Below are 17,200 nucleotides of genomic sequence, written 5' to 3'. Positions count from 1 at the left end.
ACCAGCAAAGCTTCCATTTGATCTACCTACTCTATTGGAAAGTTAAGTGTATATCATGTATATTCAATTTTCTTCTCAGTAGTGTTAGTCACTACCAAATTTGACTGAATAATGAATCTTTGAGCAACAGTCGTGTAACAAGGGTAAAACGGCTGGAAAACTTTCACGTCTAAAGTAGCGATTAGTGCATTAAACACGGGACATCGAAGTGTAAGTAGTTTCATAAATACCTAAATACATACATACATATATAATCACGCCTGTGCCTATGTGGATGTGCTAATCTATTTCATTTTACTTCACCGCCCACTAAGGTTATTCCAAGTAATCACTTTGTCAGTCGGTGGCTTTTGAACAGTAAGTTTGTCCATAAGTTGCCACTAAACTTCACGACTGTAATGTATGGAGCCGACAATGATTGATTAATTCAAATTTTGACGAGGCTGACATTGAAGCTGTGTTAAACAAAAATAAGTCAATCATTTTGATTCTGACCTTTGGTTTTCATAATTTCTTGGCACTCTTAGAGATAAATAGGGTTAATTAAATCTTATGCAACTCATTCATGAGGACATTTATTGTTTTACATTATATAATAGGATACCTCATGCAAAACTTAGGTGGCTACATAATAGTACCAATCAACGTTTATAGCAAACGGCACTACATTACGGTAAATTTTATGGTTATGATTATGATAGAAGACGTAGATAATCTCAAGTTTAGACGTTCAAAGCTACCGACATGGAGATATCAACAATCATTTCATCATTTTGGAATCATTTTGGAGAAAAGTAGTGGGTGGCGAGTAAGCATCAGATGGAACACATAAATTGTTTATGTTCCAAGAGTAGTTTCAACTAGAAAGTGAAGTGAATTTCTATGATTCTGATCAAGTGAAATTAAGAAGAATAATTCTCCACTGATGACTAAGCGAGTAAATGAACTCTGCATGGAGTAATTTTATTTCCGTAGGTTTCCTAAATCGTTACATAAGCTAGCATTAATCCATTTTCAAGATGTTGGGTTGTTAACTCTATGCTTCATACATACCTAACATTTAATCAATTTATCGAACCGAATATAAGCATATCTTCATCTGCTATCATCTTGTACGAGTAAAATGAGAGCTACTTACTCCATAAGCGAGACATGACACAAATGTTTATAAGAAGTCTTTTCCACATGAGAAATCGATCATTTTATTTACTTAGGTTTTTATTATTTCCAGCCGTCCTGCTGTACCGCATCTGCCGATGCTTCCGCCGCATCTACGTGAAGCTGCTGCACGCGATCTTCCACGCTCTGGCGTTCCCCTGCATCGTCATCGGCTTCCTGGCTGTCCTGGACTACCACAACAAGAAGGGCATCAACAACTTCTACTCGCTGCATAGCTGGATCGGCCTTACTGCCATGGGACTGTTTGGAATACAGGTACATTCCTTATAACTGTATTTAAAAGCTGTTCAGCTGTGTGGTATATTATGCCAAAGCTGCTACACGCGATCTTCCATGCGCTCGCGTTCCTCTGCATCGTCATTGGATTCCTGGCTGTCCTGGACTACCACAACAAGAAGGGAATCAACAACTTCTACTCGCTGCATAGCTGAATCGGCCTCACTGCCATGGGACTGTTTGGAATACAGGTACATTCCTAAAGCGATTTAGGGTTGTTTGCGTTCACAAAATTGCATCGTATCGGAAATTTCAGTTGAATACTGAGTGACGTTGCTCAACTGGATCAACTGACCCTTGTCCACGGTTACAGATTAGATGTTCTATAAAGTAGGTACATAGGTAGCCTCAATAAAGATTCCGAAACCACACAGGACAGGTACCAAATGATGCCATATTAAACCATCAGAATAGCTACCGATAAGGTGACAACGTTGTCCAAAGAAACATCAAAATCATTTACTGTCAGTAGGTAAACATTCACCCTCAATATCCTAACTCCCGTACTTGAATGTGACGCACAGTTATGCAGACACAATTTAGCTATTATCAACTTTCCCGTGCCGAAGAGTACTTAACATCATCTCCCTACTTGCACTCGGATGCACCGATCATTGCAAAAACATCCTTAATCTTTAAAGCGTAGGTTCTTCTGTGATTTAACGTGTGTGAAAAGAAAACTGTGGAAACATAGCATCTTTGCTTTAAGCCGTTAAGCGGGCTTATGGAGCTGTTCAGGACGCAACTTATATGTAGTTACACGTAGTTAAGCTTCTATACATGTCGCGTTCGTGCGAGTGGTTTAGTAGTTTAGTTTAGTTCAGTTTCTCTCGTCACGAGCGTAGCCAATTGAGTCTGGTAATTATATCGCCGGCGTCGAAATAGGTCATTAGACTGCCGACTGTACGTGTCCACATATCGTCACTACTTTTAAAAAATCTCGTATCTCACGCTGCTTCTCAAAGTTAAAACGCAGTAAGTTTATATGCATTCCATACATACTTACTACAATTTTCTTTTCATTGACAGACGAAGATACGAGATTTTTTAAAAGTAGTGACAATATGTATTTGTGAATTTGTTTAACATCGCGTGATAAGAGTTCATTATCTCTTCAATTACATAAGCAGCCTGCACAGGTAGCATGGTCGCGCGATAGACGATAAAATATCAGGTCGTCCCTATCGCACTATTAGTAACTAAGTGCGATAGGGACGGCCAGATGTTTTATCATTTATCGCGCGACCATAATTGCCTGCCTGGAGACATAGATTCATTCGCAATTCATGTGTTATTTGCTTCCTTTGGAAGGTGCAAATGAAGCAAAAAAAAAGTTACATGCCGCCATTATTTAGAACTAGTTCTTGTGGCTTTGGCTAGCACAGACGAGCAGTGATTTCCTGTGTCACTATTATTTATACTTCATGCTTCATTAGGAATTATAATTTATAAAAAGGTATTGTGAAAAGTATCAAAATGCTGCTATTTTAAAAAAAAATATTCAGGCATCTTCTATTTGTGCATAATAGTCCTGATGACATAACATAATACCTACTTATAACGAAGTATGTAGGCAAATTGTTATTACTTAGAGATAGAGGAATTATTTAGCTGAGCCAAACCACGTCAACTTCAACCAGAAACAATACGTACATAACTGATCTCAGTTTTACATGACACTACACGAGGCGGAGGGTTATAGTATTGTACTCCGTAGGCGGTTGGGAGAAAAGTCTCATTCTGAAAAGGGTCATTCTGAGAAATAGATATTCATATAGCAAAATAGTTTCATACCACGAGCAAGTCGCAAACTAAATGAATCATCTAAAGTAACTGACATTCAACTGTAAAATACCAAACGTGAGGCGTAAATTAGTGTAGAAATACTTTGTGTCGTTGCCTTCCTACTGCATATTTAATACTTACTTTTGTGATCTCATTTTATTATTGTATAAGTTGTGTTTATGTTAGTGTATAAAGTTGATATGTACGACAGTTTGATCTCATTTTATATTTCAGTGCCTTATTATGTTAGTGTATAATTTGATATGTACGACAGTTTTGTTCACTTGTGGTTGCGATAGCGCGCAACCTTAGTACCTATTTTATATAAATTGTCACTACCAGTGAGTTCCTGTAATTGGCTTCCCGTATCTACTTATGTCATAGCTGTTAGATCTCCAAATAAATATATATATTTGAAAGGTATTTAATAAATCTTACCTCAAATTCCAGTACGCCGTCGGTTTCTTCAGCTTCCTCCTCCTCCTGATCTGCAACAAGGGCACCGCCGGGTTCCGTGCCTCCCTCGTGCCAGTCCACGCCGCCTTCGGGATCCTGACCTTCGTGCTTGGCGTCTGCGCCTGCCTCACCGGACTCACTGAGAAAGCTCTCTTCACTATTACGTACGTTGATTCCTTTAGATTGCATATTAGAAAGATATATAAGTATAGAATGATACCAAGGTGATTTGACAGTGATCTTCACAGCCTCGCGAGTGCTAATGCTATCTAAACGTCAAACTTCGATGAATTTGACTTAAACCGGTTGCATCAAACCGTCTGTCACCGTTAAAGCGTTCGTTAAATTTTATGTATGGGAAGTTCCATAGACGTCTGCTGCGTGACGATGATGTGTCTGTCAAATGTGGTTGATGCAACTGGCCCTTAATCGTGCACAGGCGGGGCTATGAAAGTCGTTGCCAGTTACTTTGGTATAACGATTTTTTAGGATTAGTAAGAACTTCGTTGAAGTGAACTTGATGTTCCAAATCGGGACCTTTTGGCGGTGATATTTTCAAAGAAATTATAAAGCTTAATTCTTACTTATGCAGTTCTTTCTAATGCTAAAAAGCTAAATATATTTCAAGTTGCGTTGCTGATAGTGTGCCGTTATGATAAATGATTTAGACACATCTACCGAGCAAAACATTTTCAATTAATGTCGGTATGTTGAAAAGTATTTTTCCCCTCACTAGCTCGGAAACACGTGTTTTGTCCTTTAATACCAACGGGTAAAAACGCATTTTATCCACTAGTGGGTAAAGTAATTTGACCTTGAATAAAGTCAAATTAACTGCATTAAAATTGATAAAAGTAGGTGAATCTAGTAATAAAGATGATTTACCACCTGTGGAACTACTAGAAGCAGTGATAAACGCATTTTTTGCGTTGTTGTTTCCTCGCTACAGTGAGGGGAAAAGTTTTGTGTTACACTCGGGTGCAAATGTATTTTACTTCTCGTGTGTTAAAAAACTCGCAAGTTCAGGATTCTATTATCGAACCACTCGCTTCGCTCGTGGTTCAACTATAGAATCCTTTCACTTGCTCGTTTTTCAATTCCACACTCGGCGTTAAAATACAATTTTGCCCCCTTGTATAACAAATAACTATAGATGCCAGCTATCTATCACTTTATTACCTATATTTAGTGAATTTACCTCTAATTAAGCATTTCCACATATTTATTTCATTCTTTTATAACATTTCTTTGACTGAAAAAGTAACAAAACAGCACATTATGATATTTTATCGTGCATCGTTTCTAATAATGCGATATTCACATCCTCACAATATGCATAGCACTTTTCCAAATATTTTCGTGACCTCAACAGCGATTTGCGAGATACACAAAAATACACACTGTATAACAATGTTATGCCGTATAAAATGCCGTTATGATCTGATTGTCTTTTGTTATTACATTTTTTGCAATGACATAACTTTTGCTTTTAAAATATCCGTTGCAATTTAACGATCACGATGTTTAGTAACCATAACATGAAAGTATTTTTACGCCTGCAAGATTTTATGCAGCTCTTTAAAGAAGAATTAGATACTCATTTTCAACACCTTAAAGCAACGTGATTGTTCACACGACTTCACTTAGAATATTAAAGCCTAGAAGGTGAGTCTCAGCACGTAAGCACTTAGCTAGTAAAACCAACTTATCACATCTCGGTTGCTTACTCCATCTTTCTCGATGTAATGTGATATACGTAGAAGTCAAATAAAACACAACTTTCGACTTCTCTGTCGACAAAATCAATTCCGTAAATGTCTTACTACAACCTTCAGTTTTTAGTTTTAATTGACTGGCCTAACCGATCGGCCCGTCTATGCCAATTTGTCTCGATCCTGAGCGATGTCTGGGTTAGACACCAGAGGACACCTTATTCATAAACGTTTACTAAAGTTGACAAGCCGATGGAAATCGTCTGTCCCTTTTCATCAAATATAGATGGAACGGGACAAACGGTTATTAGGGGCTTATTAACTTTAGTAAACGTTTATCAATAATAAACGTTTATCGGGAATAAGGCTGGCTTGAATTTCACGCGGACCAACCGCGCGGAGCGATCCGCACGACCAATTTGTAGGTATGAAGTTGATGTAGACGTCCGCGCGGGCCGGTCCGCTTTACTCTAAAACGCTCCCTGAACTTGATACATGTTGTAATACCTAGTCCGGTGCGGATCGCTCCGCGCGGCCGCTCAGCGTGACAGTAAACCATCCTTATTCGATAACGGGCGGGTGATCGCACAGGATCGAAATTCCGCTTGAACAGCGGTTTTTGGGACGTCCGTACACATCTTCTAGGCTTCAATATCATCTTCATTAGTGAATGTTGCACGTAGCCGCATGTCCACCGCTTATGTGTAGTGTAGCCTGTGTGCGTATTCCAGCGCGGAACGGTACAGCAGCATGCCAGACGAGGGGATCATCATGAACGCCGTCGGGGCAGCTCTCATCGCGATCCTGGCCACCGTCATGTATATCGCGTCGAGGGACAAGTTCAGAGCGCCAGAGACGAGAGACGGGCTCATAAGAGCGTCGGTTGATTTGTAGATTTAGAGAATTTAATTTAGTTTTAGACGATTTAAAGCTCGGCCACACATGCGCGTTGTGAGAGCGCAGCGTTAGCGGAGCGGAATCATGGCGGTGCGCTGGTCGGAGCAGATTGCGAGCGTATTCTGCACATGGTAACTTTTAAGCCTATATTTTGCAACTGTAAACTTCTAATAAGTATTGAATGACACAAAAGAAATCAAAACAACAATTTGGAATAAAACAACATATTCAGACAAGTCCGCTTACAACGCGCGCTGTGTTATGTGTGACCGCGCGAGCCTATACCTACACCATTGGCAATAATAGGCCTAAATACAGTGGCTCACGATGAAATCGCCATTTTGTCAGTTTTATTCAAATATAAAAGAAGTGGCGGCCAAGATTGTGAGCATGCCGATACGTGGAATCGTCGTCTATTTCTTTATTGCTATCATTGCCGATGATGTAGAGTAAATATGTGCGAAATTCCGTATTAGTATTTCTTACGTTACAGGACTACAATTGTAAATGATTAACTTAACATGTGCCTTCCTGACGGATAGATCAATGAGGTTAAGATTAGTTATTGCAATATTGATTTGTTAAAAACGTTTATAAACAAATGTTAAGTATGTACATGAAGATAGCTATTCATTATCTAGTATTCAAAACTGAATTATTTGACTTTCGATATCGAATATCGATTTACAAAAATATCGTTGCATGTGCATATTGTTCCAATCATCAATGATTAATCAACAGATTCTGTTTTTGATATCCAAGAATGCGTTAACCTCTATAACGAACCAATAAAAAACTTATAATCCATTCCATAGATTCGATTGTTGACTAACGTTTTATTACTGTTATGCCATGGACAATATAAAATCTAAATTTAGAAATACCAGAACGAACGTGTGGTTAACATCGTTAAGTAGGTTTATCATAAACACGCATTTTCGAAGTGTTGCGTGGAAAAGTCCAGGAATTGATATATTTTTATATAGTAGCATTTACATTTAAAAATAGGTATAAGTAACCTAATTTACGTAAAGTCTACATAATTATTACTTTGGTATTTTATATTCTTACGACTGATATACACTTATCTATATGTGTAAAGTTACAGATCAGAATCTCACGCCAGATTTCAGTATATTATATGAGAATTATATTTTTCTAGAGGTATATTTAAAAAAAAACTTATACGTATTAAGGAGGCTCTATTGTAAAAAATCTAGTTTTATTTACATTTATTTTGGTCTGTATCAGACCAAAGTACTGTATTGTTTAGGTTTAATTATTAAAACGTAATTTAGACATTGTTTACAAATAAATCTACAGATTATATGATTAAACATACTACATAAGATCATGTTTTATTTAATCTTGTATGCTTGCTTGTATTATAGATCCCCATGTATAGTATTTCTTGCACGGCCTGTTTTCATTAATATTAAATGCATGTTGTCTATTTAGTTTATTAAGTGCTCGTTGCCTGATATATCTTCAAAGCATTTTGCACTTAATATTTAACATTAAAGCGTCCGCCACACAAAGCGTTTTGATAGCTTAGCGTTAGCAGAGCGCGCAATCCACGGTCGTTACTTCCCGCCGGCGTCCGCTTAGCGCAACCGCCAGCGTCCGGCGCACCGCTATCATTGCGCTCCGATAACGCTACGCTCTCAAAACGTGCATGTGTGGCCGAGCTTTAAGAGTAACATTACCTGTAAGTTTGTACAGTGTTAACCTGGTATGAAACGATACCCTGAAAAAAGCTATGAAAAGTTTAAAAAAGTCCCCTATGATAACAAATTCTAGAAATTTTGATTAGAGAAACGGGTTTATGTATATATATAGTACTAACCATAGACATTTTATAGTATAGACGTGCTACGTCCGAAATATGGCACATAAAATGGCACAAACACTGAGATTTTTTACTTGAAGTGTATTTCTCAGGCGGACTAGCATATCTTGCGTTGTCACGCGCGAGTCCAAACATCTAGCGCAAATTGAAGTATGAACTCGCGCGCGAGAGCGCAAGTTGTGCTAAACCGCCTGTTGTCTCATTATGTCCCCACAATTAAATCCAATTTAGCACGTCTATATCTTCTAAGGGCCAGCGCTTTCAAGGGTTAACTAAGTAACTTGGAGCTAGCCATTTGTACCTGCAGGATGAAATAGTTGTGTCAAATAGTGTAAGTTCAACATAACTCATGCCTTTTTATACCTGGCGGGCTAGCAAAGCTTGTGCTAAACCAGAACTGCATGAGACTTGTATCCCTTTTAGGGCTACACTAGTAACTCAGTTTAATTGTACTGTACAAACGGCTAACTCAAAGTATTGTCTACCCGCGCAAGCGGCCCTCAATGTACAGCCCACTAACCTCGGGGCACGTGGTACATCCCCAGGGCCCCGGTCTACGCGACAATGTCCGAAGAGTCGATCGTGATGAATGCCATCGGCGTCTCCATCGTAGCCGTTGCCATCGTGGTACTCTACACCGTGCGCGGCACCGGCGGGTACCGCCTACGCAAGGTCGCGGCACACCATCCGAGCTAAGCGCCCGCGCAGCCATCCAGACGTTTGGCGACAAACCTGAGTTTGTAGCCGGGTTTGTTTTGAGACATGTGAATGATAAAAGCTGGTAGTTTTTGTAGAAATAAGCGTGTTGATATCAACGAGATCTTTAGGTCTATGTCCACATTTCGTAATGAAATGTACAGATGTAGTGCGAAAAGGGTTTCCTTCGGAAACGTTCGTATTTGTCATGCCAGTTCAGTCAATGTCAATCCATCTTGTACTGAGACTGACTGAAATAGCATGACACGTTCGTACGTTTCCGTAACAATACGAAGGCAACTCTTTTTGCACTACGCCTGTTAGAAAATTTCATTGAGAAGAAAATACCTATCTATGGTTTTGTAAGAACCATTATGTGGCTGAGATCTCGCTTAAACGCATAATTTTTTATAGAAACTATTGGTTTTTGTTACTTAGATTCCTGTCTTTATGATTTAGTAATTCGTAGCTTTTGCGATCTTGTAGTTTACTATCTAATTTGCGCTAATATTTGAACTAAGTTGGTAAACATTCGTGAGGCAAGTTCTTTAGAATGCATTAGCAATAATATTAAGAGATTGCAAAAGCTACGAGTAAATTTTTATAACGTTCATGTAGTTCTGAGCAACGTTTGTTTATACATCGATGTTTCACATGCAAACTCCAATTTGTCTCCAAACGAAGTTTTCTAATTGCAATTTTTTAAACATTTTGTAAGTTTGATGTTATGCTTAATGAGGTAACACCGTACTCTGTATTAGTGATAACCGAAAGGGTAAGCAGTAGGGTTGGCGGAGGTACATCGTGTAAGTTAGATTAATTCAAGGCTTCAAGACTCCGCTCATTCGACTTTAAAATATCAGTCCTTCAAAATCTTTAGAAGCCCTCTCCTCTTTGTAACTTCAAAATGGAACAAACTTATTTTAAGCAATATCTCTAGAAGGTTTTCGATTTTGAGATTACCGTTATACTTCGAAAATTAAACCCTGAAAATTATATCGTTTAGCTCAATTTGTTAACTTTAGGTTTACAAATTCTATCTCGGTTGGTGACACCACTTGTTCGGCGGTTGTGCGTTGTTCTATTGTGAAAATCTACCTTTATTGTGAGTTATTCCGTCTTAGGCAAAATTAATTCGACTGATATTGGAATTAGATCATTTCTTTGAATATTATTTACACAATATATCCCATAACTATTTTAAGATGCGTAGTTTAATCGTAAGGACCGCAGTTAAATTGAAATTAAAATGGAAAGGAATGCAATGTAACTATAAAAAGTCAAAGATTTGACAATTTAAAACTTGATTAACTTCCTTGTACTCGCTGTTCTGTGGTAAATAATTATCTTAATTATTAGAACATATAGTATGTAGGTACGTTAACGAGGGTAAGGGTAGATAACCAAGGACAAGAAATCGATGTATATTTACTAGATTGGCGTTGACATAGCTCCGGGTGTAATATGCAATTATATATTTTGTTTTTAGATGCCATACATACATATAGGTTTTCATAAATTCATGCTAATAATATGTCGGTATGTTTTATGACGAATAGTTAGGTTATCTTAGATGTAATTGTATATAAATTTTATTCTAATTAATGTAATGTGCGAGTGTTCGATAGTTGTAGTTTCGTAGTGAAAGTTTACAGTCTAACCCTCTGATTCATAAACGTTCACTAAAGTTATCAAAAATATAAAGTTCGTTTGTCCCTTTCCGACGTATTGGTGTGACAGAAAGGGACAAACGAACTATATCGGCTTGGTAACTTTAGTGTACGTTTATGAATAAGGGGGTAAATATTTATTGATCCATCCTACCACGGAGATTGGCTATCCAGTATTTTATGTGATGTTTATTTATTACATTGTGTAACTTTAAGGTACAGATAAGTGTATACTTGATGCGAGCGAGACTCCGTCGGGGTCGCATTCAGCTGTTTGTGGTAGAACATTATGTATAAGTGTTCATCCAAGTTGCCAAATTTGTTGTAAAGTGGTAATGTGCGGTAATATAATTTGTTAATCAATTATTAATGTGCTATTCACATAATACCTACGTGTAGCGTGTTTATCAATAATGTAGGATAATGCTCAAGGTATTTACGGAGGGTACATATTCTTTCCTTTTGTAGAAATTGAGTAATTTATCTATTACTTAGATAAAGTTTTATCTATATTCCATTTTGTAAATTTGCATTCCAATGAAGCATTTGATGGGCTTTTGACGTTCTTTCTGAAAATATACAATCCGTACAAAGACTGCATTCATAAGTAGGTCCTCTTGTATTATATTACAGGATTTGCGATCGTTTTTTGCTTGGATAAAGACGTATTTACAAATTTTAAATATTCCAGTTTTTGTGGATCCCTTTGTAATATTGGGGCCAAATTTTGATATTGTTATAGCATCCCATTTGTACAGTTTATGTTATGCACCCTTTTAATATAAAACGCAAAAGCTGCAGTTGAAATAGATTTTTGAATCATTGGTTTCTATATTAACGCACCAAGAGAATTAAATGCAGTACCTGCTTATTAATGTAAAAGTAGAATTATAATAGTTTGAAAGTGTTCCCATAAGTTGCGTAGTCTAGATTGATTTGAAATATTGCATTATGTTACTATTGAGTAATTGATAACAATTATTTCGCTTAGTTGCGTTGGCGACAGTTATATTGGTTACTATGAATTTTATCACTGTTTTACATTTTGAAATATTTATACGGCAATCGTATGGTACATTAAATACTTGTATTAACATGTTGTTTTTATTATTCTTCCCTAGTCCCACATATCCTGTTCAAGATAAAACTTAACTAACCCTCTGAACGCCACACCTATCGTGGACTTTAGTGTAATGCGCGAAGGTTGATATTGGGCTGTAGTGTCTCGTTTGACATCTTTTTAATGATGGGGTTGAGATAACTTCACGTATGGATAACACGACCAGAATATTAACTCCTATCATCATAAAAATGTCCGTGTATTCGACAATCTACAAGGTGTTTGGACCAAATGGAAAGCTGAGTAAGTATCTAGGTAAGTAGCTAAAGGTAGGTAGCTAATACCTACAAACAAGTTGCAATATCGATTCGTGGTGTAGTTTTATACCAAAGAGGAACGAGTATTATAAATAAAATAAAATAAAAATTGTTTATTTTCAGACAATTACAGTCCATAGTTGTTAGTGTACATTATAGAGAGTTACTGTCAAAGTAAATGTGTACACAGGCATTAAACTTTTGAACCTCAGTTTTGACAATTTGGCTCACATTCTTAGCTTGATATGTGTTAAAATGTCAAATATTTTTATTAACGCCATCTAGCTGAGCGTTCCCCAAAGGTGTATCGCCAAAATCGCCATCTTAGTAACAGTACCTTTTTCTTTATGGTTTTGAGGTACGTTTTTTTCTTAGACTTTATCTGTCTATGGGGAGTTACATATGTCTTTGTTTATACGAAAGACACCGCGTAAGGTAAAAAATCTTAATAAATAAAAAAATCAAAGATGATAGAACATTGTCTTTATTTCATAATAAGGTAAATTAGACCATTTCAATAAAGATTAGATAGTGTCATATAATAATTAAAGTTGCGCAAGAAAACTAACAATACAATCTATGAGTAGAATTTAGTAAATACATTTCATGTTTTGAATAGAATTTGATGAAACAGAACAAGTTCAAGCTCTGCGATGATTGGTCGATATTAATACCTATTAACAAGACCATAATTAAGATTATTTTTGCAAGCTCCTTCGAACTCGTGATTAACAATACGAATAACTTTACAGACACGCGTTCAGTTACGTCTATACAGGGTGAAATAAAAAGGACCGACCAAACTTTGCATAGTGACTCTTGAGGTCATAATGAACAATTTTTACTATGTGATGACCAATGCTGAAATCGCGAAAAAAAAATTTACTGTTCCATAGAAATGAGCCGCATTATGACAGTCGAAATGTATGAAAAAGCCAAATTTTTTTTGCGATTACAGCATTGGTATCATAATAAAAGTTGTTCATTATGACCTCAAAAACCACTATGTAAAGTTTGACATACAGATACATCATAAATATTCTAAGATATTATAGAACACGACTCTAATATTATAAGCATAAAAGTGTGTTCAGATATTTTTGCTCGCGTAACTATATAGATGTAATTAAACGCGACTGTGCATCACTATGAGTGTTAATATCAATAAGTAAGAATGTATTATTCATCTTATATAAATTATTTTCAAAGTTAACGTCAAAAAATACTATAGAATATTTCTTATAGTCGACCAGATACAGAGTACAGATTAACTTTACACATTTTTAAATAAATATTATACATAGATAAAGTGTGCATTTGGTTGAATCAACTTTATTGCCATGGTTACGGTCCCCTGAGTCACGCTGGCTTTGTGCAAAATTATGCTACTGAAATTATGCAAGCATACAATGTCGTCTATGTCTGTAGGTGGCAAATTAAGGGCTTGTTGACACAAGAAAAATGTATGACCGTGACCATGGAAATAACAGGCAATAAAAAGTTGATTCACCCATTTACTTGATAATGCAAAGTAATGTGATTTCTCAGACTTGGCAAAGTAGCTTGCAAAAATAGATATTAGTCAGAGAACATGCAAGTTTAATTTTTATCAACAGTACATTCTGCTGACTTCACAAAAATACTCGTAAAAGCAGCTACACAGTAAATGAATCTTATAAATACACTAAAATATACATACTTCCTACTAAAATTTGGCTTCAAACTTGAGCACCTAATCATATAATAAATCGCTTTTAGAATTGGAAAGACTGGAAAACTAAGTTGATGCTTTTCATTGATAATTATATTACATGCAATAAAATGCGACGTTTTAGAAATACTTAATACCTACTAATCGAAATACTCAACAACCATTTTAGTTACCTAAACAATAAATAATTGCGTTGTACAGCATTGAATTTCGCCATTGAAAATATGTAAAGATCCAATGAAATGGAGAAGGTGACGCTGTTAGCCTTTTAACCTTACAATATAGAAAAGATACAAGTTTGAGTATAATTATGACAAATGATTGGAACGTATATAGATACTATAGGTATCGGCAAGAGCTACATACCTAAAGGTAGATGAAAACATGTCACTATTGCACTATTAGGAGATAGACACAATGCGTTTTCTGGCTGCAGAAACAATATTAAATGAGCGATTGAATGGTACCTAAGCGGAGCTCATAAGTTTGACGTGTATGTCTGTCTGTGTCTGTGTGTTTTTTGTTTGAAAGCTGATTTAGTCGGGAGTGTTCTTAGTCATGTTTCATGAAAACCGGTCTACATGTCGCGGTCGGGGTTTTTTTTTTCAAAATTTTTATTTTGTGGTTAGGTTATACTAAACTAATATAAACATAATCCGTGACGAAACTTTTGGTACATCTTGTAGTTGGCCATTCAACTAGCTAGCAGCGGTGGGAATGAAACTGATTGGACCAGTTCGACTCCCAGTGTCGCTACGAGCAATAATTAGTACTACAGAGGAAATAATTATTTAAATTTAAATCAACCTAAACAGCCGAAAGGCATAGTGCCATAAAGCTCAATTCGCTGTCAAGTCTCCAGTTTTGTTGCCAGATTATTTTCTGTACTGTATAGCACTATTAAAACAATGACTTCATAATCTCACTGATATTACTTTGTTTCAACTCTGTGCCGATACCTATGTTCGGAAAGAAATGAAGATACTTATTATGATAAATCTCGAAGTAGCATTTTCAGAATTTGGGTCCCCCTAATTTGCGTAAGTTGTTAACAAAAATTAACTCGCTGTCAGTTTTGTGACAATTAAGGATAAACTCTGTATTAAAAATTATTTTTTTCACATTCTGAATGTAGATTAGGGTGGATCAAAAAAACACTTTTTTGGAATTAGGAAACCTAATAGTTATCAATCAATGAACCGTAGTCTATGAAGCCTTTGTGCAAAATTTCAGCTTTTTTAATCAACATCTTCGGTTTGAAATTTTGAAAATCTCATACAAACCTGAAAATTCCACTTTCAGATTTAAAAAAACTTTCGGCAGTATTATGTTCAGTATACATTATTGATACATATTATTACAAGAAACTACCAAAAGTTGCGAAAATAGCGTTAAAAATCGCAAATTTTCGGTATTTTAGCGGTTATTTCGGCATTGTAGATTACCGCTTAAAGTTTATGTCATTAACACAAAAACAATCTTTTTATTGAAATTTCAAGCTTAATTATCGTCACATAACTGACAGTGAGTTAATTTTTGTTAACAACTTTCGCTAATTGGGGGGGGGGGAAAATTCTGAAAATGCTCTAATACACAATCTATCCAGTATAGTGAGAATGGGAGTGGTGGGAACTATTTCATCAGATGTGCGCAATAAATTTGTTTGTGTATCGAACTACCCATTTATCACGCCTTATCAGTTAAATGTAGAATAATGTAGGTACCTAGCTAACTAGAAAATCTATTCCTTATAAGACTGGTAGTTATTTGAAAGTGTTAACAATAAGTCTGCGAATAGTGCAACTATTAATATCCTATAAGTACCTGCGAAAAATATAACTGCCTGCATTTATTTTCGATTGCTGTGAGAAGTTAGTATAAGGAAATGGATAAGTAATTTCCTAATTAAGGATTTATTATACAGATAGTGTCACGAAAGCTGGTAGGAATGGAACGGACAGAACTTTGATTGTTGAAAGGTTGTCTGAAAGAGGTCGGTCTATAGCGATAAGACTGCCTATTGTCTGCCTCTATTTATAATCAATTGTTTTGTCTCTGCTGTATCTTTTGCCAATAAAGAGTTTTTTTAATACTACGTCGGTGGCAAACAAGTATACAGTCCGCCTGATGGAAAGCGGTCACCGTAACATATAGACGCCTGCAACTCAAGAAGTGTCGCATGCGCGTTGCTAACCCATTAGAAACTTGTACACTCCCCTTTGCTGCGTTAAGTAGGTACACAGCAAAAAGGAGTGTACATGTACAAGTTCCAAGGAGGGTTGGGGTAGCCGACGACTCAAAGGACAATAGACGGAACAAATTTAGTTCCGTGGGTCCTTCCGTCACCAGCACACCGCACCCTCGTTGACCTCTGGCAGCCTTACTCACCGGCAGGAACACAACAGTATTCCATCTGTATATACACCGTGTTTTTATTGATTTCCGTTAACTTTAAGGGAAGGGTTTCTAGATCAAATACAATTAATTTCTCTAAGAAAGTAGCGTCTTAACTTTTACGGTTACCGAGTTATTAAAAAAATTAAAATAATTACTGAACACGTGTGTGACAGCCTTTACCACTTCCTAATGTTATTTGTTTTGACATGTGCCGTCAATCACTTGACACTAACTTGAATAGTATTCTTAAGGGTCTCTCACACTAATTAATTCATTAATTATGTATGAAAACGATGAAAAAGATTTGCTAATTTAACTAAAAGTGATAAACAGGCTGGTTCCTGTAGGCCTAGCACATGATGGCCGCGGGAGTATTTCGCCGCGAGATAGATGACACGTCTTCTTCTAACTGTATTAATGACATAAGGACGGGTAGTCTATCTCGCGGCGACATACTCTCGCGGCCATCATGTGCTAGGCCTACTGATAACGAACCTAACGACATGTCGAATTTAACGGAAAACAAAAAAAAACACGGTGTATAAATATTTTATTGTTGAGTGAGACCTCTATCGATATACATACACTCGTACTGTCAAGAGCTACCATTTTATTGGTTAATTTGTCACTTACTCGTACATGCTTATTTTAATTATGTCATTTGTTCCATTCGTGCCAGCTCTAAGTGCAAAGATTTGAACAGATTTGATGAAATATTTGAACAGTAAGATAGAGAGCTATGTGTTCTATATTTATTTATTTATAATACCATCGAATGAGTCGTGTATAAGTACCTAAATGATCAATGACTAGCAAAAATATTGCTTTGCTTTATATTAAGTACATAATTACATAAAATAAATGTGGTAAATATAATATGGCATTACATGATAAGAGAAATGAACGGGTACATTTCTGAATCTATGCTATTTTAATTTAAGATATTGTATAACCACAACAATGTGCGTAGCCAGCGTGCCAATCGTTTACGGTAGCGCACGAAAACGGAACTGTCGCTGTTGCACGAATAGGGAACTGATACACACAATACACAATGTATTTCGTTCTCGTAGCGCTGGCGATTGTCACCTTGGCTAGTCTAGCAGGAATTAATATAATCCATTACAAAAATCAACACAACTCAAATATATTTGTCTCATTTTAACCGCCTCAGTCCTCGTGTACAATTTTTTGT

The 17,200-nt window shown here is 36.4% G+C and overlaps 1 protein-coding gene across 5 annotated transcripts in view; it reads left to right on the top strand.

Annotated features, from left to right (window-relative positions):
• Positions 1-11,614, top strand: part of LOC125228418 (plasma membrane ascorbate-dependent reductase CYBRD1-like) — a 150,057-nt gene extending 138,443 nt beyond the window's left edge. For 4 of the 5 annotated variants that reach the window (XM_048132985.1, XM_048132989.1, XM_048132987.1 and 1 more), the window contains 3 exons: positions 1,232-1,434; positions 3,691-3,860; positions 6,140-7,654. In XM_048132985.1, coding sequence (XP_047988942.1) covers positions 1,232-1,434; positions 3,691-3,860; positions 6,140-6,302 — 536 coding nt within the window. In that variant the 3' untranslated portion in view covers positions 6,303-7,654. Of the gene's footprint in view, positions 1-1,231; positions 1,435-3,690; positions 3,861-6,139; positions 7,655-8,699 lie in introns of those variants that run through there. The other variant, XM_048132986.1, reaches the window with a different exon arrangement.
• The last annotated feature ends 5,586 nt before the right edge of the window (positions 11,615-17,200 follow it).

Source organism: Leguminivora glycinivorella, chromosome 7 (assembly GCF_023078275.1).
Source record: "Leguminivora glycinivorella isolate SPB_JAAS2020 chromosome 7, LegGlyc_1.1, whole genome shotgun sequence".
NCBI lineage: Eukaryota > Metazoa > Arthropoda > Insecta > Lepidoptera > Tortricidae > Leguminivora > Leguminivora glycinivorella.
The sequence above is the reverse complement of the archived record's forward strand: the minus strand, read 5'-3'. Positions and strand labels throughout refer to the sequence as shown.